This window comes from Oncorhynchus clarkii, chromosome 20, assembly GCF_045791955.1.
Source record: "Oncorhynchus clarkii lewisi isolate Uvic-CL-2024 chromosome 20, UVic_Ocla_1.0, whole genome shotgun sequence".
In the NCBI taxonomy this organism is placed as follows: domain Eukaryota; kingdom Metazoa; phylum Chordata; class Actinopteri; order Salmoniformes; family Salmonidae; genus Oncorhynchus; species Oncorhynchus clarkii.
In genome coordinates, this window is record NC_092166.1 from 65,577,078 (window position 1) to 65,602,693 (window position 25,616).

The window sequence follows — 25,616 nt, forward strand, 5'->3', positions numbered from 1 at the left end:
TTTTCAGTTTCCCCTACGCACTAAGACCACTCCCAGACAGACCTAGCAAAATTCTTCCTTGAGAAATCGCTTTTTGCTAAAAAACTTTTTTTTAACCATTTTAAATTGAAAACACAGTAAGATTCTCCCCCCCCCCCCCCCCCCCCCTGAAATAATTTTTTCCCCCAAAATTATTTGATATTGAGATCAAACTGGCTGCATTAGACCTTTAATGCCTATTTACCCGATTGACCGCCTCTTTGTTGATGTTCAGGTCACGAGCCTGGATTCTGTATGATGTGCACCATGCAGAATCACATCACCCAGGTCTTTGCCAACTCTGGGAACGTCATCAAGCCCATCGGAGTCCTCAATGAGCTCAAACGTGAGTAGTATTTACTTTGGAATCAGAGGGGGAAAGACTTTCGCACAGTGTGGATAGGAATTAGTCTTTGTGCAAACGTGTTGAAAGCCATTACAGCTAACCAACCTGTCAGCAAAATTGTTTTCCATACAAAAATGGAAGGAGAGTTGAGACTGCATCACAGGTGTAGAATTCTGGGAAACCTAGTCAGCAAAATTAGTTTTCCTCCTGAAAATATAGAGTTGATTCTGTAATTTTTAGAGGGAAAACTGACAGTGTCAAAGTCTCTAATTTATTATGTTGCTTCTTCACCTGTCTATACCTCTGTCACACCTGTGCAGGGATTGCAAAGCATTTCCGTTTTGGTAGCCAAGAGGACGCCCATGAGTTCCTGCGGTACACAGTGGATGCTATGCAAAAGTCCTGCCTGCCCGGAAGCAAGTAGGTGTTACACTGAAACTCACATCTCATCTGACCCACATTCACATTTCACTTACAGCACAGAGTGAGACATGATTAATAAATCATGTTTCAGTGACCATCTCCTATGCACTAGGGACCCTTAACTGACTTTAGGAAGCCTTCCTCCTATGTAGAGTGGGTATTCTGCCCTCCATCAGGTTGCCTCTACTCTCTGGAATTACTTTTGCTCTATTTCTTCTGCTGTCTTCCTCCTCAAAGGGCTAGGACATTGTGTCCCAATGAGAAATTAAATTAAGGCTATCTTGATTTAAATGATCCTGTGTGTACACATAGCCAGCAATTTCCCTTGAAGCTATTGGGAGTCGCTGATTAGCATCTTTAATGGTTTGACGTTTCCTTTTTCAACAGATTGGACAGGCAAACACAGGCAACCAGTTTCATCCATCAAGTCTTTGGAGGGTATCTAAGGTCCAGAGGTAGGCTTATTAGTGCTTTCTTGAAAAAATATATATAAACGGTACCAGTCAAACGTTTGGACACACCTACTCATTCAAGTATTTTTCTTTATTTTTACTATTTTCTACATTGTAGAATAATAGTGAAGACATCAAAACTATGAAAAAACACATGGAATCATGAAGTAACCAAAAAAGTCCAAATGTATTTTATACTTGAGATTCTTCAAAGTTGCCACCCTTTACCTTGATGATAGCTTTGCACACTATTGGCATTCTCTCAACAAGCTTCATGAGGTAGTCACCTGGAATGCATTTCAATTAACAGGTGTGCCATGTTAAAAGTTCATTTGTGGAATTTCTTTCCTTAATTCGTTTGAGCCAATCAGTTATGTTGTGACAAGGTAGGGGTTGTATACAGAAGATTGCCCTATTTGGTAAAATACCAAGTCCATATTATGGCAAGAACAGCTCAAATAAGCAAAGAGAAACGACAGTCCATCATTACTTTAAGACATGAAGGTCAGTCAATGTGGAACATTTCAAGAAATGTTTTCTTCAAGTGCAATCACAAACACCATCAATCATTATGATGAAACTGGCTCTCATGAGGTCCGCTACACGAAAGGAAGACCCAGAGTTACCTCTGCTGCAGAGGATAAGTTCATTTTTGTTACCAGCCTCAGAAATCAAATATAAAATACATTTTGATTTGTTTAACACTTTTTTTTGGTTACTACATGATTCCATATGTGTTATTTCATAGTTTTGATGTCTTCATTATTATTCTACAATGTAGAAAATAGTAAAAATAAAGAAAAACCCTTGAATGAGTAGTTGTGTCCAAACTTTTGACTGGTACTTTGTGTATGTGATATATATGATGCAGATACAAGCATTGCTTGCTCTTTGCGGTATTAGACCAGGTATCTGTAAAGAAACTTTATAAAATACATTTGATTGATATACTTTCTCTGTGTGTGCTGCTGGACACCATTAGAACTTTTTGAAGAGGCAATTATGATTGGATGACTGTCATAGTTGTTAATAGGTACGATTATCTAATAATTGTCTATGCTGTCTTTTACAGTAAAATGTTTAAACTGCAAAGCAGTCTCTGACACGTTTGACCCTTATTTGGATGTCGCTTTGGAAATAAAGGTAACAGTGAAGTACCTTTTTCATGGTGTACAGTGAGGAAACCTGTCAAACCTCTTTCTAAGAATACATAATTGACATGTGTCACCCGTGTTACCTTTTAGACTGCTCCCAGTATCACCAAAGCACTGGAGCAGTTTGTTAAGCCTGAGCAGCTAGATGGAGAGAATGCCTACAAATGCACTAAGTGAGTATATCTGTATTCATTTATTGTTAGTCTCAGCATAGTGCTGCCTAAACCAGTGTTATTGCAACCTTGTGAACTGCGTTTTTAGTTTCATTGTTTTTTATAACCGTTCCAACTGTGTGTGCAGGTGTAAGAAGATGGTTCCAGCCTCTAAGAGATTCACCATCCACCGCAGCTCCAATGTGCTCACCATCTCACTGAAGCGCTTCGCCAACTACAACGGGGGCAAGATCGCTAAGGTAAGTTCAGAGTACGTTATTAGTAACAGAAACATAAACATGGACCACTTCTTTTAAAAACTGTTTTACCAGTCACATTTTTACTGAAATCTTTAATTGGGGAGATATCATCTCACATGGCCTTGCTCTCTCTCCCTTAGGACGTGAGGTATCCTGAGTGCCTGGACCTGCGTCCCTTCATGTCTCAGTCCCACGGGGAGCCCCTGGTCTATGTGCTCTACGCTGTCCTGGTGCACTCTGGCTTCAGCTGCCACGCTGGACACTACTACTGCTACGTCAAGGTAAGCCCCAACATAGACGCAAAACCACTGTTAAAACTGCTCCCAAACACACTCCAATCAATCAATGAGAGAGACTGCTTACAACCTCCAAGCGAATAAGCCTTTTACCACTTCTATGTAAGCCTGATGTATTTGATTACATCTGTCTTCTACAGGGGGTTATGGTTACTATGGTGTCCGTGTGACGTACTGTATGTTTGTGGGATGCATGTCTATAATTTCTCTCCTTCTCCCCCCACTTTCTCTCAGGCTAGCAACGGCCAGTGGCACCAGATGAATGACTCCTCTGTATCAGTCAGTGACATCAGATCAGTCCTCAACCAGCAGGCGTACGTCCTCTTCTATATCAGGTGAGTAGCTAGCTCCCATTCACCTTTTGTTTGAATGATGAAAAATATATCTGAGCGTTGAAGCATTACGTGTGTTTCTAAAATGAAGTCTGCTTGACGATGCAATAGTCCTGTGCAGGATTTCCCTTTTAGTGGTTGAGTTTCTCATCTGTGATGGGTGCTGCCTGTTCTTGCCACCAGGTCACCTGATCTGAAGAACGGAGGGGACTACAACCACATGAGTCGGCCCCCTGGACAATCGTCCCCCCGCCCCATCCTCACACCCCGGGTCAACATTGGACCACGACACACCAACACTTGCTTCATAGGACCACAGCTGCCCCCACACATGGCCAAGGTACAGCCTCAACACACACTAGCCTCTGCACAATCTTCTTTTCAAAAGCAACGTGTAATAACTGTCTTTTTTTCCCCCAGAACACCTTTCACATCAATGGGAACGGCTCCCTAAGGGACTTCCCCTCTGGCTCAAAGCCCAGCAGTGGGAGCAGCAGCATGGGCAAGACTAGCTACGGCCTGCTCTCCTCTTCTTCCTCTTCCTCTCATTCTCTAAGCTGTCCTACAGGTATCCCTGACACTGCCAAGCGTCAGAAGCTCTCCTTCTTCATCGGTCAGGGCAAACAGATCCGCCCCTCCTCATCATCCTCCTCTTACGCCCAGCCGTCCTCCTGTTCTTCGTCACAGACTACCTCAGACATGTCCGCGCCCCGGGCTCCTTGCATAAACGGTACACCCTCCGTTAATGGAAACGGTCATGGAGCCTCATTCCTGGTGCCGTATGGCCAGGAGTCATCGGAGGAGTCTGACCAGGAGGGAGGCAGCGGTTTGGAGAACGGCACAACCAAGCCTCACGTTAACGGGAGGAAGGGAGGGGCCGTCTACGGCCCCGTCCCCAGAGTGCTGGCCCTCAAGCCCAACGGCATCAGTAACGGCCAGGCCACCATGCACCATAACGGGTCTGGGACAAACGGCTCCTCCAAACTCAGCCAGATCGGACATCAGAATGGACACCACAAAGTTAATGGCATCAAACAACCGGAGAAGGTACTTCAGTCGAGACACGCACACATATTTAAATACTTTACTTGAATCCACACATCACATTACATTTGCAGAATCTTCACACACACAAGCAGCTGTGTATTATCTGTGTATGTGTTGTTGTGCAGGTCAACGGTCATGTACTGTCTCCTGGGTTGGGTCCCAGCAGTTCTAATGAGGCGGAGTCTCACCACAGTGGCCCAAGGTGAGTGTATCGCCTCGTGTACACCGGTTGCATCAAACTGTGTTCCGGCAGAAGTCTGTTTATTTAATTGTGAGGCAAGCCGCACTGCTGCGACTCCTCTGCCGGACTAGGTTGTGGTGCGTGGCACTGCGTGCAGTATGCCACATGCGTTGGTTTGCCGTGCAATACCAGAAGTAAACCACACAAAAAGTTCCTAATGTGTAGCATGATACTTTTTGTTGTGATGCGGTGCATGGATTGTGAAGACTACGTGAGATGTACCATACAGCAATAGCCTGTGTGCACGCAGCATTAGATTGTTTTACCTATTTTGTTTTATCAGATTCTCTCATGATCATTTTGATGTACAGTAATTCATGAATGCTATTGATGTATTTTTCTACAGCAAAGAGGTGTATAGTGCCATCCCCAGCCAGGACAACCCGTCTCAGAGCCTCCACAGTGCCGACAGCGATAGCCACCTCTCCCCAACCCCAGAGAAAAGGACTAAAACTCACTCTGACCCCCTCCCTCACCACCCACCATCAACCACTGCTAACCCGCCATCCTCATTGGCCGATGTTGGCGCTAAGCCACCTACTGACACCATGAGGGAATCCAGCTCCACCTCCAACCCTGGGGCCTTACCCCTCCAGCCCACCCCCCACTCCCTCAGAACCCTAGTCTCTCCAGCCTTCTCCCAGCCCCTCTCTGGACCAGGCCAGGGGACCACAAAAGGCCTCGGAGCACCACACAGCAGATCTGGGGAGGACGTCAGGGAGACTGAGAACAGCCCAGCAGCAGGGCTGGATGGACGGCTGGACGGCAAGCCCAGCTCCAGAGAGGGAAGAGACCGGATGTATTCTTCTGATCGGGATAAGGGGAGAGACCGACTATATTCTTCGGACCGCGATAGGGATGGAGACCGGCTGTACTCTTCTGACCGGGATAAAGACGGAGAAAGGAATGGGTACCACCGTGACATGAGCCGTGAACGCAACTGGGACCGTGACTCAGACCGCTATCGACACCGGCGGGACCACAGAGATCGAGAACACCACCGAGACCGAGAACACCACCGGTCGTACCGTGATCGCTCGGCCAGCCGGGACAGACACTGGGAGTCAGAGCGTCGCTGGGAGAGGAACGCCTACCACCCCAGGGACAGGGACCGCTGCCACCACCACTACCACAGACCCAGAGAGAACAGGGAGAGGGACCGGAGGGAGCACAGCCTCCCCCATAGAGAGGAGCCTCACGGACGCTCCAGGTGGAGGGGGGAGAGGTGTGAAGGTAAGGACAGGGGTGATGGTAAGAGGGGTTACTACCCTTCACAGGAGGAGACCCCCCTGCCCACCCCACTAAGCTCCAACACCAAAACCAGTCAGCCCCCCACTAGCCCAGACCTCTCCCCAGCCAGACCAGCTCTGGAGAAACGACCCGATCCTCTGAGAGAGGACAGCGTTGAGGAGCGTCGGGCCAAGAAACACAAGAAGAGCAAGAAGAAGAAGAAGAAGTCCAAGGACAAAGCTAGGCGTCGAGAGAATGGGTAAGGCAGTCAGAAATAATAGACAAGGTGCCAGAGAAATTCATTCAGTTACTTTAACCCTGACCTGCGTGTTCTTTCTTCAAGGACCTCTGATGTGGATTCCTCTGACAGGGCTGCCGATGGCAGCAGGTCCTCCAAACACAAGAAGAAGAAGAAGAGGAGGCACGACACTGACATGGAGGACGAGAAGTCCCGCTCTACCCAGAGTTCCGAGGGGCACCGTGACCCCAACGCCCCCCGGGAGAGTCGCAGGGCGAGCAGCAGTGACGAGGAGAGGGCGAGCAGGAAGCGACGTTACCAGGACGATGATGGCTCTGACAATAGCTACCCCGAGAAACACCATCGCTCCGATGACGACGACAACAAAGACCGCTTCTTCTCTCACAATATATTGCCAACAGCCACCTCTCACAACGCATCGCACCACCACCTCAACGGGCACACAGGTAAGAAACCAGCTGATTTTAGAAACCATACAATGGTTTCGATATATCAGGTCCACTAGTATTTTTCAGTTTGTAACTGTTAAATAATCTTGACCGTAATATGTTTTTCTCTTGTAGGTAATGGCTTCAGTCGACCCAATGGAAACTCCCACGGATGTTCTACCAATGGACTGTACAATGAATGACATTAGATTTTCTCTGTTTGACCAGAGAAACAGAACAAAGTAAGTGTCTTACTTTTACGTCGGTCTTACTCAGAGAATCTCTATGCTTGACTGTGTGCTTATGTGTGGAAACAGTAGCCAGTTTCAACTTATCTTCTTGATTGTCTAGATACTGTAATGGGTCTGTATGCAAACGTAACACATCTCTCTCCCATTGCAGACTTGGAATACTGTAAAAATCAACCTTTATGGAAAAGTGAAATGCAACAGGAATGTCATCCCGAATATTTGAACGTGGTGCTGAATTACTGGGAATATACTGTATTTTTACCACACAAATGTTTTAAAGATTCTACCAGATTTTTTTTTTTGAAGGTATTTTTTTTTCTAATTCATTCGGTAGACACTTGTCACTCAATGGACATTTATGAAAAATAATTAATATATACACGTAAACAAAAAAGAAGCCTGGAGCTTAACCATCTCAACTGCTGCTTAGTGGAAGACTCAGGATTTGTTAAAATGAGACTTTTTCCTCCTCAGAGAACTGACCACTTGGTTAAATAATCGAACAACTATTGTTGTTGCCTAGGAGATGACCTGTTTGATATGACTTCAGTTGGCCGCAAGTTTGTCACCATTATCCACATATCTGTATAGCTGGAGTTGTTGGTAAAAAAAAAGATGAAAAGAAAATGGAGAGGAACGTTATGGAGGAGTGAGGACCGTGTGGTAAACACAAGGACATTGCCAGCTCTTTGTTGCTTTCAATTACTTTTTAAAATTCTCTTAAGCCTACAATTCTTTCTCTCAACACGTCACTGGAGAAGATTCCTTCCCTCTGCATCCCTCTCTTCACTCGCTTTCACTGAGATATCATTTCTATCCTTAACTCATTCAAGGATTTAAAAAAATCATAATAATCATGTTATCTTATGGCTGTGGACCTGTTTTTTTGTTTTTTTATAGCGTCCAAAAGAATACTGTGAATTTAATTTTGAACTGTACTATCAGTTATTTTTTTATACATTAAAACGGTCCTGTATCAGGAATACCAATGTAGAATTTCTTTTTTTGTTTTAGAATTCCCACAACATAATTTAGACTGTGTTCTATGGACATAAGTCAGTAGAATGGTATGATGGTCTGTTTGGATGGCTTTGTTTTCTACCTAAAAAAAGACCAAAACATGTAAATGGTTGTTAATATATTTCTAGTTCTACAATAGCATGTCAAATTTATACATTGTACAAGGTATATAAAACGCCTTAATACATTTAATGTCATTATTATTATTTTTTGAATGAATGCTGTTGATTGATTGGGGATGTACACACAGATGGTGAAAAGTTTCTGCCATTTTATTGGAAGGAGTAATTTGTCTGACTTTTGGTAAAAAAGATTGCATATGAATGATTGTTTAATTGGTTGCTTGGATAGACTGAAACACTTTGGATTTAGGGCTAACAGTGGTTAGGTAATTTTTCATATTGTTTCCAGGTTACACAATGATAGTGTGGGAGTTCAAAACAGGACCTGTGAACTAATGTCCACATACAATAGACTGTGTGGAAGCTATAACCTAAAGAATAGGTGGCTGGGTAGGTATCAGACTGGTCAGTTACACAGGAGAAGATCTGGTATTTTTACTAAAAATTCTCATAACATTAAGGCTGCTGTAACATTTTGAGATTCTCTTGAGCTTTTACACAACTTTTGTAAAGTTCCATCTCTGTCTCACAACGGGGCGATTTAGATCCAAACCTGATCTATTCAATCTTTTTCGCTGTGTATTACACTTGGCGCTCTATAAATTGAGGTAATTTCCAATTGAGCTGACATATGCAGCGTTTACCGTGAACGCAGTCTCTGCTAACGCGGGAACATTGAAATGTAATGGCAATCACGCTGTCTTCTACGATACAGAGTGAATAGAGCCATTAGTTTTCACCTTGACACCTTCCAATGTAAAAACCAGCTGGCTTGGCTGCTACATTTCTGTTTCTTTTAGAAATATGAGGAATTGTTTTTCTTCATTTGCTCTGTGGAGTTGGAGTTGAGGGTTTCTTCCACTGCAGTATGTAATCTGTAATGCTCATTGCTCAACTTTGAAATGTGAACAAACGGGTGTAGGCTAGCCATAACCTTTTACATGCTACAGAAACAAACTATGTACAGTACATATGTCAAGGGGAATACACTTTTGTAATTAGAGAAAATAAATATGAAAAACAAATGTACAGCAGTGGACTTTGAATCAATACATAAACTAGCTTTGAATAACTGTCACACAAACTTGACTATGTATTATTAATACAGTATATTATAGCTCTGCAGGAATTCACATTTGACCTTACATAGACCATAGTGATATCTAATATGAACTGGCAACAACTGGGTATGGCATTGAAACAAAAGAGGAAAGAAAACAGATTCTTATTGTACACTACTTGTATCAGTCGTTTTGCAGGTGAAAATCTGACCCGTTGATTCCTAAAAGTTTGAGGTTCTTCTGACATTGAAATCATACTCAATTCACCCACTAGAGGACAATGTTGAGCTAGCCAAGATGTCCATGTTTCTTCGAGCCTGCTTCGATGGTTGGGGAAAGCGCCGTCTGTATGGGGACATTGGGGAGGCCCCACACAGCCTCATACATACTGCTCAGACCATTGTCCTTTTCACAATACAGTACATTCACACATACAATGTATAGTTGTGTGCATTGCATTCATACATGCATCTGAAAAGAAACTGATAACCAAAATGTCAAGTGCCCTTCCCGACTTGTCCTTTATCCATACTGATGAAGTGTAGACGTGTTGCATCCGAAGTCAAATCCCCACTAAATCTGGATCCCCTTGTCTGCTGTGTCTCCTGTCCCTGGGCTGTGTGTGTGAGCCCCCCCCCCCCCCCCGTCTCCTGGACCGATGGAGGTCCATGCTGGTGTCACTGATGATAGGGTGGGTGTGGTCAGGTTCTCCTCACTTCTTATTGGCTATCCTCCGCTTCCTGGTGGCTAGCATGTCATAGAAGGGATCCCTGCTAATGCTTGCTCTGCAGAGAGAGATGGATTGGTTATGAAAAATAAACAATGGTTGTGTATTACAGTAGCCTGTGTAGGCCTTTTGTGAGCAGGTCTGGGAATAGTTTCAACAGCTTTACTATATTCGGTATCGGCACAGTTCACATTCTAACCTACACTGTCGTCCAAGGAAAACATTGCAATTGGTTTCATGTTTTTCAGCCTCCTCTGAAGGAGTACCTCTCTATCAACATAGATGTAACACAATAAAGCTGTCTCAACAAGCTTGTTCTTCGGTACATGACTGCAGGCTATTATACACCCCCATATTCCCTTGAAGACTGCAGAGGGAAAAGCCATAGCGGTCCATTAAATTACTGAGAAAAGCCTTGCGTCCGGTCTGAGTTGGTTGTTGTTTTCTCTCTTCACACACAAACCCCAACGGGACAGTAATAGGGTTGAGTAATTCACTGCTTTCCCGGCAGTAGGAACACAGGACATGCTGAAATGGCCATTCTGTGTATGTGTGTCATGCTAACCACAGAGGAGACTACCTAAAGCTGAGTCAGGGTACAGAGTGTGAGCGAAAGCAACCCTGGCCTGTTCTGCACACAGTCTGTCACCCTGTCCCACAGTCTCACAGCTACACATAGAAGAGTTCTATAAACCTGACCTACAGCTGTGATTTCATACAGGGCTGGTATGCACTAGGAAAGGCACTGGTTTCCCACTGTAAACTCCCTGTTCAACACCCTATCTAAAGTATTAATTGCAGAACTGAAGTTGACATTATGTCTCCCTGTCAAATCTCCTTAACTGTGTATGGCATCCACTTCTTCCAAACAAGCTTGGCAGTAAGGTTGTGGAACACGCAGAAAAATCTATTTTGTTGATTCTAATGGAAACCCAGCTGTCAATTGCAAATGGTGTTTCTATATCATGCCTGATGAGAGTATCATATAATATGATTTCTGCCTCAGATATTGATCATTGGAAAGCTCAGCTGAGAGGAGCTATGATCAATCACCCTCTGGGTCTATTTTAACAGAGCATCTTTCTCCTTAACAAGACAGCATTTGTGTATGATAAATAGTTTGGATTTGGCAAAAACACTTAAGAGGAAAGAATTGAGGCAGAGTGCCAGAGAAAGAGAGTGTAATGCGTGTCTTCTAGCTCTCCTGTCTATAGGCTAATCTAGAGGGCTTTATCAACCGGAAACCCATTTAACCTCCAGAGAGCAGTCTTATCTACCGCACACTGTGAGAAAGTTAGCCTCTCAGCCATATGTGTTAGTGAGTCACACAGTTACATCAAAAAGTTCACACATGGGAAGAAACACATGGTCATAGTGCTATTTGTGTAAAGACGAATGTATCTTCAAAGAAGCGTCAGTGAATACTGGTGTAATCCTAGCTTTGTCATCACGTACACATCACGGACAAACTGAATTGGTCCACCCACACAGACAGCGTTGTGAAGAAGGCACAGCAGCGCCTCTTCAACCTCAGGAGGCTGAAGAAATTTGGCTTGTCACCAAAAGCACTCACAAACTTCTACAGATGCACAATCGAGAGCATCCTGTCGGGCTGTATCACCGCCTGGTACGGCAATTGCTCCGCCCACAACTGTAAGGCTCTCCAGAGGGTAGTGATGTCTGCACAACGCATCACCGGGGGCAAACTACCTGCCCTCTAGGACAACTACACCACCCAATGTCACAGGAAGGCCATAAAGATCATCAAGGACAACAACCACCCGAGCCACTGACTGTTCACCCCGCTATCATCCAGAAGGCGAGGTCAGTACAGGTGCAACAAAGCAGGGACTGAGAGACTGAAAAACAGCTTCAATCTCAAGGTCATCAGACTGTTAAACAGCCACCACTAACATTGAGTGGCTGCGGCCAACATACTGACTCAACTCCAGACACTTTAATAATGGAAATTAATGTAAAAATGTATCACTAGCCACCTTAAACAATGCCACTTAATATAATGTATACATACCCTACATTACTCAACTCATATGTATATGTATATACTGTACTCATTTAAACTGCTGCATCTTGCCATCTTTATGTAATACATTTTTTCCCCCCACCTTTATTTAACCAGGTAGGCTAGTTGAGAACAAGTTCTCATTTGCAACTGCGACCTGGCCAAGATAAAGCGTAGCAATTCGACACATACAACAACACAGAGTTACACATGGAATAAACAAAACATACAGTCAATAATACAGTAGAACAAAAGAAAACAAAAAGTCTATATACAGTGAGTGCAAATTAGGTAAGTTAAGGAAATAAATAGGCCAAGGTGGCGAAGTAATTACAATATAGCAATTAAACACTGGAATGGTAGATCGGCAGACGATGAATGTGCAGGTAGAGATACTGGGGTGCAAAGGAGCAAAATAAATAAATAAATACCACTATGGGGATTAGGTAGGTAGATGGGCTGTTTGCAGATAGGCTAAGTACAGGTGCAGTGATCTGTAAACTGCTCTGACAGCTGGTGCTTAAAGCTAGTGGGGGAGATGTGAGTCTTCAGCTTCAGAGATTTTTGCAATTCGTTCCAGTCATGGGCAGCAGAGAACTGGAAGGAAAGACGACCAAAGGAGGAATTGGCTTTGAGGGTGACCAGTGAGATATACCTGCTGGAGCGCGTGCTACGAGTCGGTGCTGCTATGGTGACCAGTGAGCTGAGATAAGGCGGGGCTTTACCTAGCAGAGACTTGTAGATAACCTGTAGCCAGTGGGTTTGGCGACGAGTATGAAGCGAGGGCCAACCAACGAGAGCGTACAGGTCGCAATGGTGGGTAGTGTATGGGGCTTTGGTGACAAAACGGATTGCACTGTGATAGACTGCATCCAGTTTGTTGAGTAGAGTGTTGGAGGCTATTTTATAGATGACATCACCGAAGTCGAGGATCGGTAGGATGGTCAGTTTTACGAGGGTATGTTTGGCAGCATCAGTGAAGGATGCTTTGTTGCGATATAGGAAGCCGATTCTAGATTTAATATTGGATTGGAGATGCTTAATGTGAGTCTGGAAGGAGAGTTTACAGTCTAACCAGACACCCAGGTATTTGTAGTTGTCCACGTATTCTAAGTCAGAGCCGTCCAGAGTAGTGACGGTGGACGGGCGAGCATGTGCGGGCAACGATCGGTTGAAGAGGATGCATTTAGTTTTACTTGCGTTTAAGAGCAGTTGGAGGACATGGAAGGAGAGTTGTATGGCATTGAAGCTCGTCTGGAGGTTAGTTAACACAGTGTCCAAAGAAGGGCCAGAAGTATACAGAATGGTGTCGTCTGCGTAGAGGTGGATCAGAGAATCACCAGCAGCAAGAGCAACATCATTGATGATACAGAAAAGAGAGTTGGCCCGAGAATTGAACCCTGTGGCACACCCATAGAGACTGTCAGAGGTCCAGACAACAGGCCCTCCGATTTGACACACTGAACTCTATCAGAGAAGCAGTTGGTAAATCAGGCGAGGCAATCATTTGAGAGGGTCCAGATTTTGCAGCTCTTTCAGAACATCGGCTATCTGGATTTGGGTAAAGGAGAAATGGTGGGGGCTTTGGCGGGTTGCTGTGGAGGGTGCCGGGCAGTTGACCGGGGTAGGGGTAGCCAAGTGGAAAGCATGGCCAGACGTAGAGAAATGCTTATTGAAATTCTCAATTATAGTGGATTTATTGGCGGTGACAATGTTTCCTAGCCTCAGAGCAGTGGGTAGCTGGGAGGAGGTGCTCTTATTCTCCATGGACTTTACAGTGTCCCAGAACTTTTTTGAGTTAGTACTACAGGATGCAAATTTCTGTTTGAAAAAGCTTGCCTTAGCTTTTCTAACTGCCTGTGTATATTTATTCCTAACTTCCCTGACAAGCTGCATATCACGGGGGCTATTCAATGCTAATTGCAGAACGCCACAGGATGTTTTTGTGCTGGTCAAGGGCAGACAGGTCTGGCGTGAACCAAGGACTATATCTATTCCTAGTTCTACATTTTTTGAGAGGGGCATGCTTATTTAAGATGGTGAGGAAGGCACTTTTAAAGAATAGCCAGGCATCATCTACTGACGGAATGAGGTCAATGTCCTTCCAGGATACCCCGGCCAGGTCGATTAGAAAGGCCTGCTCGCAGAAGTGTTTCAGGGAGCGTTTTACAGTGATGAGGAGTGGTCGTTTGGTCGCAGACCCATTAAGGATGCAGGCAATGAGGCAGTGATCGCTGAGATTGAAAACAGCAGAGGTGTATTTGGAGGGCGAATTAGTTAGGATAACATCTATGAGGGTGCCCGTGTTTACTGATTTGGGGTTGTACCAGGTAGGTTCATTGATAATTTGTGAGAGATTGAGGGCATCAAGCTTAGTTTGTAGGATGGCCGGGGTGTTAAGCATGTCCCAGTTTAGGTCACCTAGTAGCACGAGCTCAGAAGATAGATGGGGGGCAATCAGTTCACATATACTATTGAGGGCACAGCTGGGGGCAGAGGGAGGTCTATAGCAAGCGGCAACAGTGAGAGACTTGTTTCTGGAAAGGTGAATTTTTAGAAGTAGAAGTTCAAATTGTTTGGGTACAGACTTAGCCTGCAGAGTTCTGTATTACTTTCTATCTTTGCAGTAGATTGCAAAACCGCCCCCTTTGGCAGTTCTATCTTGGCGGAAAACGTTATAGTTAGCAATGGAGATTTCAGGGTTTTTGGTGGTTTTCCTAAGCCAGGTTTCAGACACGGCTAAGACATCTGGGTTGGCAGAGTGTGCTAAAGCAGTGTATCACTAGCCACTTTAAACTATGCCACTTTATGTTTATATACCCTACATTACTCATCTCATATGTATATACTGTACTCGATACCATCTACTGCATCTTGCCTATGCCGTTCTGTACCATCACTCATTCATATATCTTTATGCACATATTCTTTATCCCTTTACACTTGTGTGTATAAAGTAGTAGTTGTGGAATTGTTAGTTAGATTACTTGTTGGTTATTACTGCATTGTCGGAACTAGAAGCACAAGCATTTCGCTACACTCGCATTAACATATGCTAACCATGTGTATGTGACAAATAACATTTGATTTGATTTTGAATCATGGTGAGTTGCGAACCACTGGTATCTCGTAGCAGACTCTTGGTTGTGTTTACATGGTGGGCAAAAACCTTAGGTGGGTTACAGCGAAAACGTACTTGATGGATTTGATCCACTCCTCCTTCTCTTCTGTGGTGGGCGCTGAAATCCTGTACACTGTGTGGTTGCCCTCGACGACCCGGCCGTCCGCCTCAGTCTTACACGCCTTGATCAATGAACCCTTGTGATTGGGGTTGTAGAGCTCGAAACAGTTCTGATTGGACGACAGGGTTAGAGAGAGAGAGAGGGAGAGAAATAATTAGCTAGGGCGAATATTCAAGTGGAAAGTACACAGAGACTAAGTATCCAGTTCATTTCATTAGCCCATTCTCAGGCATTGTTTTTTTTCCATATTTTGGGGAACTTACAGGCTTCCTGGGCTCATCCACCTCTCTTATGCTAAGGTTCTCTAGAGGAATGATCCCACGAGGTTCCTTATCCTGGAGACAACACAAAGAACACATTCAATACATGATTTAATATATAAACACACTGCATATGCCAATTGATTTATGCAGCTGCCCTTACATAAATTAATTTGTTGTGGCAAACTTCCTGCAAGTTTTGGCAAAAACTAAATAGTGTGCCACAACTGTTTACCAGAAGCCTGTTTTTTGGTAAGGGTGTTTCAAAAACTACAAGTAGGGTGTATAAATCAGTCATACTCAAGACAGGAAAACTAAGTAACTTCCTAACTGTACATGGTCTGTATCCTACACACATTACAACTGTACTATACTGTTATTGTTCACACTGAGGTCACACAGAGTGGTGTACCTAGGGGAGAAGTAACCCAATCCTACAGTGGATTTCTATTGTGTCTGGGGATAGTCTGGAAGCTGAGGAGACCTTGAAGAACAGAGCAGAACAGCCCCCCTGTTATCCACAGTCTTTCTCTTAATGAGAGAACACAGCAGGGATGGGATGCCCGGGGACTGGACTGGGGGCTCAGTGCTGGGGGGTGGGCTCTAAGCAGTGTGTATGGGTGTGCTGGTTTGTGCCTATGTGTGTCAGCGTGTGTAGGGTAATGGGGGAGGGGTCTGGGCTAGGCCAGATGTGCAGCAGACCGCCCAGATGTTTTCCATGCATCGTGTTAATTGCTGGACCGGGGTGCATTTAGGTCAAAGGGCCGGGCTGCATCTGCTACAGACTGGCTGTGGCTGACTGGCTACAAATGACATACAATAGCCACTCTCTCTGACTGTCTGCCTATGATTTCTCTCTCTCTCTCTCATTGACAAAACCAAACGCTAACTTACCGTTGTGTATTCAAAATAGTACAGGCAGTTGTCAGTCAGAATGAACCACCGTCTCTTCCAGGTCTTCACTCTTCCACCTGTAGAGAAACATACCAGACATGTTGAGTAACAACATAGTAACATCATCACAGAGAGAGAGAAGAGCAAATGGCCAAGCCATGCGGAGAGGGAGTGTTGTAGGCTACACAGCCAATGAGATGATACTGCTAGTATTGCAGATAGAAATGCCATGTTTAGAGCTGACATGATTCCCTATATTCTACATACGCAATACATTTCTATCTGAATGTTCTGTAATGTTACACCCGCCTGAATAGACCCCAGGGCTACGTGTGGATGCTACATTAATCACTTGGGCCTTTACAATACTATAGAAAAGCAACTACAAGGGTGTAAGATGGAGGCTGCTTAGTGTCAACGTTGAAGCAACCAGCTCAGCCTTTCTCTCAGACACATTTCAATGCAAACTGCAAAAGCAGTTAGGCATATTTCTATTGAGACTCAATGTTGAGACAGACAGACTAGCCTATAGCCCAGCCCTCAGTCCTTAGGAGGAGTACCCTACCCCTACCCTATCCTAGCCCTCCTACCCCCCAACCTACCCCCAAACCTTCCCTCCAACCCTACCCCTCCACGTGCCACATCTGGTTCTGATCAACAGTCTGCCCATTAAGCTGATTCAATCAGTGGTCCAATATCCCCCCCCCCCAGCCTCCCCTCCCGGTCCCCAGAGGGCCCTACGCAGTGCGCGGTATTGCTTGTGAAAACAGTCAAAATGTGTGTTCAATTTGGGTGAGAATCCTAGAAACGCAGCCTTTCACGTGTGACGGCATTGCGTTGGCTCAGCCGGAGCTGGGGAGCATGGTTCATTGGTCAGGGATGGCTAGGCATGTGACAGTATACCCAACCCACTACATAATAAAGACATTTGCCTCTCAAATTAAGTGACACATCTTAATGTATTTAATTATTTTATGGATATAAAGTGAAAAGATACAGAGGGACAATTACTCATTCTGCATTTCTGTAAACTAACCAATGTAAACATGTTCAAGTGTTTGACATAATGAGTATACTTCAAGTACTAACAATTCAAAATGGGGATGTTGGGCCTATTTCTAGAAGCATTTATCAGTCTAAACTCAGCTGTTTTTCCATTGGCCGAATCGCTCTCTCTGTACCGTGAAGGCAGCCAAAGCTAGTCTGTCTGTCCAACCGACCAGGGAGTGTGAAGAACAGAATGAGTAACAAGATACAATTCTCAGACATTGCATTTTTTTCAAGAAGAATATCTCCTCACAATTTGGAGTTAAGGTTAACCCTTCTCTCCTTGAGTCAAGTCTCAATCAGTAGATAAATCCAGACATATAATTCTCTACAGTTGTACAGATAAGGATTATTTCATGCAAAATGATGCAAGCAGTCAATAATCCATGTAATTATAAGTAATGATAATACATTGTACGACACTGAATGTACAAAACATTAAGAACACCTTCCTAATATTGAGTTCCAACCCCTTTTGCCCTCAGAACAGTCTGAATTTGTCCGGGCATGAAACTACAAGGTGTCAAAAGCTTTCCACAGAGATGCTGGCCCATGTTGACTCCAATGCTTCCCACAATTGTATCAAGTTGGTTGGATGTCCTTTGGGTGGTGGACCATTCTTGATACACACGGGAAACTGTTGAGCAGGAAAAACACAGCAGCGTTGCAGTTCTTGACACAAACCGGTCTGCCTGGCACCTACTACCATACCCCGTTCAAAGGCACTTAAACATTTTGTCTTGCCCATTCACCCTCTGAATGCGACACATACACACAATCCATGTCTCAAGGCTTAAAAATCCTTTTTTAACCTGTCTCCTCCCTTTCATCCACACTGATTTAAGTGATCATAGCTTTCACCTGGTCAGTCTGTAATGGAAAGAGCAGGTGTTCCTAATGTTTTGTCCGCTCAGTATATTATTATTATTATTAGTTTACTTATAGAGTGCTATAGAATCCTATAGTTTTATGTGGAATGCACTGTTTACATATTGTACAAACATACTGACATTCTAAAATAGGTCTATGGGGGCCCCTGCAGTTCACTGTATTTTCCATGCAATACTCGAAGCACAGATGTCAGCCTGCCTGTCATATCATGTCAAAACCTGACATTGATTTATGTATTTATGCTGATGTTCCACATAGAGGGGAGCTCTACTAGACTCACAGCAGAGTACACCTACAGAGCTCTAACCTCAGTTAGGGCAGCTCAGTCGCTTCCATTTAACTACCTGACAGGCTGCTGTAATGACTCATTTCACTACCTGACAGGCTGTTGTAATGGCCTCTTTAACTACATCATAAAAAACACAGCTTCTCCATCAGGTAGCTCCATCCAAAGGGATGCTAAAATTAGCATACGGACTTATTGCAACTCTGAGAGAGGAAAATTGGAACTAAAATGATCTGGCAAGCGCAGCTGGTGGGATGGAAAGAGAGGGGGGCATGGAAATTGGATAGATAGAGGATGCATTCCATAGGGCACCCTATTTTCTATATACGGTGCATTCGGAAAGTAGTCAGACCCCTTCACTATTTCCACATTTTGTTACGTTACAGCCTTATTCTAAAATGGATTAAATCATTTTTACCCCATCAATCTGTATATAATACCCCATAATGACAAAGAAAAAATTGGTTTTTAGAAATTTTTGCTAATTTATTACAAATATAAAAAAAACAGAAATATCACATTTACATAAGTATTCTTTGTTGAAGACAGGAAGCACGCGCTCCAGCAGGTGTATCTCACTGATCATCCCTAAAGCCAACACCTCATTTGGCCGCCTTTCGTTCCAGTTCTCTGCTGCCTGTGATTGGAACGAATTGCAAAAATCGCTGAAGTTGGAGACTTTTATCTCCCTCACCAACTTCAAACATCTGCTATCTGAGCAGCTAACCGATCGCTGCAGCTGTACATAGTCTATTGGTAAATAGCCCACCCATTTTCACCTACCTCATCCCCATACTGTTTTTATTTATTTATTTTTCTGCTCTTTTGCACACCAATATCTCTACCTTTACATAACCATCTGATCATTTATCACTCCAGTGTTAATCTGCATAATTGTAATTATTTGCCTACCTTCTCATGCCTTTTGCACACAATGTATATATAGACTCCCCTTTTTTCTACTGTGTTATTGACTTGTTAATTGTTTACTCCATGTGTAACTCTGTGTTGTCTGTTCACACTGCTATGCCTTATCTTGGCCAGGTCGCAGTTGCAAATGAGAACTTGTTCTCAACTAGCCTACCTGGTTAAATAAAGGTGAAATAAAATAAAATAAAAGAAGCACCTTTGGTAGCGATTACAGCCTTGAGTCTTCCTGGGTATGACGCTACAAGCTTGGCACACCTGGGCTTGACACACCCGGGCTCCCGAGTGGCGCAGCGGTCTGAGGCACTGCAGCTCAGTGCTAGAGTTGTCACTACAGACCCTGGTTCGATTCCAGGCTGTATCACAACCGGCCGTGATTGGGAGTCCTATAGGGCGGCGCACAATATGCCCAGCGTCATCCGGGTTAGGGTTTGGCCGGGGTTTGCTAAATTAGAATTTGTTCTTGACTGACTTGCCTAGTTAAATAAATAAATAATAAATAATATTTGGGGAGTTTCTCCCATTCTTCTCTGCAGATACTCTCAAGCTCTGTCAGGTTGGATGGGAAGCGTCGCTTGCACAGTTATTTTCAGGTCTCTCCAGAGATGTTTGATCAGGTTCAAGTCTGGGTTCTGGCTGGGCTACTCATGGAGATTCAGAGACTTGTCCCGAAGCCACTCCTGCATTGTCTTGGCTGTGTTCTTTGGGTCGTTGTCCTGTTGGAAGGTGAACCTTCTCCCCAATGTGAGGTCCTGAGCACACTGGAGCAGGTTTTCATCAAGGATCTCTCTGTACTTTGCTCCGTTCATCTTTCCCTCGATCCTGACTAGTCTGCCAGTCCCTGCCGCTAAAAAACATCCCCACAGCATGATGCCGCCACCACCACCATGCTTCACCGTAGGGATGATGCCAGGTTTCCTCCAGAAGTGACGCTTGGCATTCAGGCCAAAGAGTTCAATCTTGGTTTCATCAGACCAGAGAATCTTGTTTCTTGTGGTCTGTGTCCATTTGATGCCTTTTAGCAAACTCCAAGCGGGCTGTCATGCGCCTTTTACTGAGGAGGGGCTTCCATCTGGCCACTCTACCATAAAGGCCTGATTGGTGCAGTTCTGCTGTGATGGTTGGCCTTCCACAGAGGAATGCTGGACCTCTGTCAGCGTGACCATCTGGTTCTTGGTCACCTCCCTGACCAAGGCCCTTCTCCCCCGATTGCTCAGTTTTGCCAGGCGGCCAGCTCTTGGAAGAGTATTGGTGGTTCCAAACTTCTCCCATGAAGAATGATGGAGGCCACTGTGTTCTTGGGGACTTTCAATGCTGCAGAATTGTTTTACTACCCTTCCCCAAATCTGTGCATGGACACAATGCTGTCTTGGAGCTCTAAGACAATTCCTTCGACCTCACGGCTTTCCAAATCATGTCCAATCAATTTAATTTACCACAGGTGGACTCCAATCAAGATGTAGAAACATCAAGGATAATCATTGGAAACAGGATACACCTGAGCTCAATTTCGAGTCTCACAGCAGAGGGTCTGAATACTTATGTAAATAAGGTATTTAAGTTTTTATTTTTTAATAAATTCTCTTTGTCATTAAGGGGGACTGAGTAGACTGATGAAGCCAAAACAATTATTTAATACATTTTAGAATAAGGCTGTAACGTAACAAAATGTGGAAAAAGTCAAGGGGTCTGAATACTTTCCGAATGCACCATAGTGCAATACACAGGCCCTGATCAAAAGTAGTGCACTATATAGGGAATAGGGTTCCATTTGACATGCAACCAGATAGGAGGAAGTAGGAAGCAGCAGGAGGTGTTTCAGGCCTGGAGGGCAGCAGGAGGTGTTTCAGGCCTGGAGGGCAGCAGCAGCAGGAGGTGTTTCACAGCAGGAGGTGTTTCAGGCCTGGAGGGAAGCAGCAGGAGGTGTTTCACAGCAGGAGGTGTTTCAGGCCTGGAGGGCAGCAGCAGCAGGATGGAGGAACTCAGAACACCACAGGATCAGCACATACTGTAGCTAGCATACAGAACACATTCTCATAGTGCAAACCCATGACCTAAATAAAGGAAATGCACCCCTTCCTAGGGCCAGCAGTTTTTCCTGATCACTCTAGGTCCCTATTTTTAAACTCTAGCTACAAGCCAATAATAACTGGTCTTCAGTTTTTCCTGGTCAGGTAACGAGGGCTGTAAAACTCCTGGCCGTACACCGTTCCCCAAAAGTGAAATAGCATGTTATCATGGTTAACATAAATGGGAGCTGTGTGAGACAGATGTTGGCCAGTCAGAGGAGGAATGTGATGGGTGGATCCTCATCCAAGATCAAAGAGATCACACAACCCATTCTAGATAACCCCATCACCCCTGTCAACCATAAGTCACAGATCCACACACATCTCTGCAACAAACAAGCTAATAGATGACCACTAACCAGCCAGCAGCTAATACATCTGTTGACTTGGAAGATAAGAGCTAAATGTTGTTAGCATGGGACCTCAGGATGAGGTAAAGCAGAGGGGTGGGAGGCAGGGAGGGAGGGTAGGAGTAGAAGCTGTCCTAAACCATAGATCTAGTATCAGTTTACCGCCACCCTCAATCCTAACCATAACCATTCATGGGGATGGGGAAAAGCTGACCCTGTATCAGTGGTTAGGGGTAACTTCTACTGGGATTTAGGGGGAGTACCTACCTCCTAGCGCAGAGTAAGAAGAAACAGCCAGTCAAAGAACAGAAAGGTGACAGGTCAAAGGTTGTGAGGGAAAACAAGAGGGCACATTTAAAACACTACCTAATTCAACAGAGACAACAATGACGCAGTAAGGACATAAAAGGAACGACAGAGCAAGGAGCAGCTGAATCACACAGACCATGCTTGGAGCGAGAGAGGGGGAAACAGAAGAACGAGACAGTAGTGCAGAAACACAATACAAGACGAAAGAGTTGCTTCACCAAGTTCGCAACATTTCTCGCATCGCTAACATTTCCATCTGCCCTAAACGTGGCGAATACAGATATAGTACATTTGTATGTATGTTGGTGAACCAAGTACCAAGATGTGGATTCTTTGGTCGTCACTCACCTAGTTTCAGTAGCCATCCCTCTCTGTCAGGGTTGAAGAACGTGTGTGTAAGATCATTGCCATCGTCTTCTGGGATTTTGAAGGGTTCATTTTTGATGCTATCAAATAAATTCTGCAAAACAGAATACAAAAAGGTTGAGTAATGGAGGAAAGGTTTCCTCTCCACGCACACTATCTCTGTCTTACCCTGAGTAGTTCCTCTGGCAGGTCTCCTCCCTCGTTGATACCTCTGTTCATGGAGATGAATCTCTCTACAGGGGGCTTGTCTCTGACGTTGGGGTTGTGCAGGCTGGTGTTCAACATGATGATGGCAAACGACAGCACATAACAGGTGTCTGCAGGAGGGAGAGAAGTAATGAATATTTAGTACTGATTACGCACCTCAACAGACTCACCTCTCTGCCTTTCACTGAGGTTAACCAGGGATACGAGACACTAGAGTCAATTAATGTGTTTGGGGAAGACTGTTGTTCTCAATATATCGATCATATCTGAATATTGATCTAGAAGCAATAAACAACTTCTTCTTTTCTTTTCCTCTGCTCTCCTGCATCCATGACACTCCTGCACTACATTTTGGGATTAACGGAACCTAAAACACAGAGTCCGTAGAAAGTAGACATTCCATTGTACTGGTGGTATATTAATTCCCTGCTGACACATACCAGCCCATGTCTGTACATAAATAATTATTCTCTGTTTCCCTCTGACGCACTCCTGTCTGTCTGTCCGTCCGTCCGTCCGTCCAGAGCTACGGAGTGCATTGTCTGTCTCTACCACAGAGCCCCCCACTGAGTGTGTTAGGAATTCTGGTACAGTACTGTTGTTCTGCCCTGGTTTACTCAGAGCAGAGATCCCACTGGGCACACACTGGTTGAATCAACGTTGTTTCCACATCATTTCAATGAAATGACGTTGAACCAATGCGGAATAGACACTGAATTGACTTCTGTGCCAAGTGGGATGTGTCTTGTGTGAAGAGCACAGATTCACTGCACAGTCCCTCCCTCTCTGGGTAGAGCCATGACAGGCATAGAAAATGAACTATAAAGTATGTATTACCTATGGTGGAAATACTATCCTTACTGTAGCTCTTTTTTGTAAATAATTCTGGATTGTGTGGGAATAAGAAGTTGTCTCATCCGTTCCTACTGTATTTCATCCACCTAAGAGATGCTTACATGGCCAGATGTTTTGGTGGCTAAACTACTTGTTGTTGATTCCACATGTGAACTTTTGACCCAGGACAGATGGCAACGGCAAAGGTCTCCAATCAAGATCAGGAAGTATTCATTAGTGATATTTGAATTACTTCCGTATAAGGAGAATGCAAGGCTGAGGGTGACCTAGACCCACAGTGGTCAACTCATAAGAACTAATCTAAAACAGTGAATGGACATTCACTATCATTAAATTCCAAATGGCACACTGTTCCCTATACAGTGCACTACTTTTGACTAGAGCCCCTATGGGGCTTACCAATAGTGAATGTCAAGTTTCAATGTAGCAGCGTTTTGACCCCCGTGGGTCTAGACAGACTTAATGTTGAATGTTGAGGATCTGACCTGTTGACTGGAAAACCCCCGGATTACAGCCGCAGTACCGCGAGGCAAACGCCTCCATCATCCGGTCAATCTTCTGAGCCTCACCAGGAAGACGGAAACTCCACAGGAACTGCCTGCAACAGACAGAGCAGAAACATTCAGACACTTCATCGAACACAGATGAACACAATTAACTTTCATCATCAGTATTGAGTGTGTACCATATAGAGTCTATTTTTATATAGAAACGACTCCATCTGTCCCTTATAAAAGCAGTTTTGTTTAGTTTGTTCCCTGTTAGATGATGGAAACATGCAGCTCACCTTAAGGCCTGGACGAGGTTGAGGTCAGCAAACTCATGGAGCTCTACGAACGCCTGCAGCACCTTGAGGTTAAACTCATCTCTGGGGACACAAAGACAGGTATTCCAATCAGGAAGTGTTTTTTTTCTCAAGGCATTTTTCCAAAGCAAAGAGTGGTAATATTGTCAAGGGAATATCCAAAACATCTCCTGGAGAAGAGATTGAATAGTTCCACACACGCAGGTTGAGCCCAGAAGGGAAAAACAACATTTCCACTGCAAATGATTTATTTTGCCCAAGCAAATGCCTTTTCCTTTGAATTCCAGAAAATGTTCTTCCTTCATTGATATACAAAACAACTCTGCAAGAGTCTGGAAGCAATCTTAACAGCTGGCCTATTGAAATGGATCCCAATACCTTGAGGTGCTGAGCTATTGAAGCTTGACATGGTCAAGGATGCATTTGATTGGTGAAAAACAAGCCAACAGAATCCACACAGTCTTTTGTGAGAGAGATTTGTTGAAGAAAGTCAACATCACCTTTGAAGCATAGTGACCTGTGGTCCTCTGAGGTGGTTCATTTAACATCCAATTTAATCTTCCTGAGCCTGAAAACTCATTGTATTATGTATCGCTCATAAACTTCAGAAGGAAACCAAACTCAGGAAATGTTTCTGTAACAATGTTTTCCAAGTAAATAAGAGTTGCTGTGTGTACAGAGAGAAATACCTGAGAAAGAAGCTGATCAAAAAAAACCCAGCTTTATTACTAATGTATGTCTGAATCTCACTTAAAACAATGATCTGTGAAAAAAAATCCAACCTTGTATTGTATCAACCGGAGTAATAAGAGGAGCTAGGAAATCAGGACAGGATTACTAACATATTACCAAAGATCCTGTCCGATTGTGTCATTTAAGACAGATTCGCCCACTCTTTCTCCCTTTCCATCCCTCTCTCGCTCTCTTTCTCTCCATTAAATCTGTAATTACAGTGTGTGTAATGATAGGTTCCAGATCCTCCCGTAAACTCAATTAGGACTAAATGCTAAGTATAGCCGCCCCACCAATGTTTACAGTTATTTCCACTGAGTGGGCTGGCTCTTTGATCATTCCCTCTGGGTTTAGAGGCGGGAACAGTAGAGGACGTATGGGGGATCATAGATTTAACATCTAGACATTTAATATTGACGACTGACTCCAACACACCCACGTCTGACACACACACACACACACACACAGTCTGATGCACACACACACACACACACACACACACACACACACACACACACACACACACACACACAC

The 25,616-nt window shown here is 44.2% G+C and overlaps 2 protein-coding genes across 4 annotated transcripts in view; one reads left to right on the forward strand and one right to left on the reverse strand.

The window, feature by feature from the left end:
* Positions 1-9,056, forward strand: part of LOC139376750 (ubiquitin carboxyl-terminal hydrolase 42-like) — a 31,008-nt gene extending 21,952 nt beyond the window's left edge. For all 3 annotated transcript variants that reach the window (XM_071119645.1, XM_071119647.1, XM_071119646.1), the window contains exons 4-18: positions 254-364; positions 685-784; positions 1,175-1,242; positions 2,312-2,382; positions 2,484-2,566; positions 2,694-2,805; positions 2,946-3,086; positions 3,336-3,436; positions 3,617-3,773; positions 3,854-4,480; positions 4,606-4,682; positions 5,068-6,210; positions 6,295-6,656; positions 6,774-6,880; positions 7,041-9,056. In XM_071119645.1, coding sequence (XP_070975746.1) covers positions 254-364; positions 685-784; positions 1,175-1,242; positions 2,312-2,382; positions 2,484-2,566; positions 2,694-2,805; positions 2,946-3,086; positions 3,336-3,436; positions 3,617-3,773; positions 3,854-4,480; positions 4,606-4,682; positions 5,068-6,210; positions 6,295-6,656; positions 6,774-6,841 — 3,221 coding nt within the window. In that variant the 3' untranslated portion in view covers positions 6,842-6,880; positions 7,041-9,056. The remainder of the gene's footprint in view (positions 1-253; positions 365-684; positions 785-1,174; positions 1,243-2,311; positions 2,383-2,483; positions 2,567-2,693; positions 2,806-2,945; positions 3,087-3,335; positions 3,437-3,616; positions 3,774-3,853; positions 4,481-4,605; positions 4,683-5,067; positions 6,211-6,294; positions 6,657-6,773; positions 6,881-7,040) is intronic.
* Positions 7,126-25,616, reverse strand: part of LOC139376751 (cytohesin-3-like) — a 45,040-nt gene continuing 26,549 nt past the window's right edge. Inside the window, exons 6-13 of the mRNA XM_071119648.1 lie at positions 24,333-24,413; positions 24,031-24,143; positions 22,652-22,800; positions 22,466-22,577; positions 16,239-16,315; positions 15,348-15,419; positions 15,039-15,193; positions 7,126-9,877 (exon numbers count right to left, since the gene is read on the reverse strand). Coding sequence (XP_070975749.1) covers positions 9,805-9,877; positions 15,039-15,193; positions 15,348-15,419; positions 16,239-16,315; positions 22,466-22,577; positions 22,652-22,800; positions 24,031-24,143; positions 24,333-24,413 — 832 coding nt within the window. The 3' untranslated portion in view covers positions 7,126-9,804. The remainder of the gene's footprint in view (positions 9,878-15,038; positions 15,194-15,347; positions 15,420-16,238; positions 16,316-22,465; positions 22,578-22,651; positions 22,801-24,030; positions 24,144-24,332; positions 24,414-25,616) is intronic.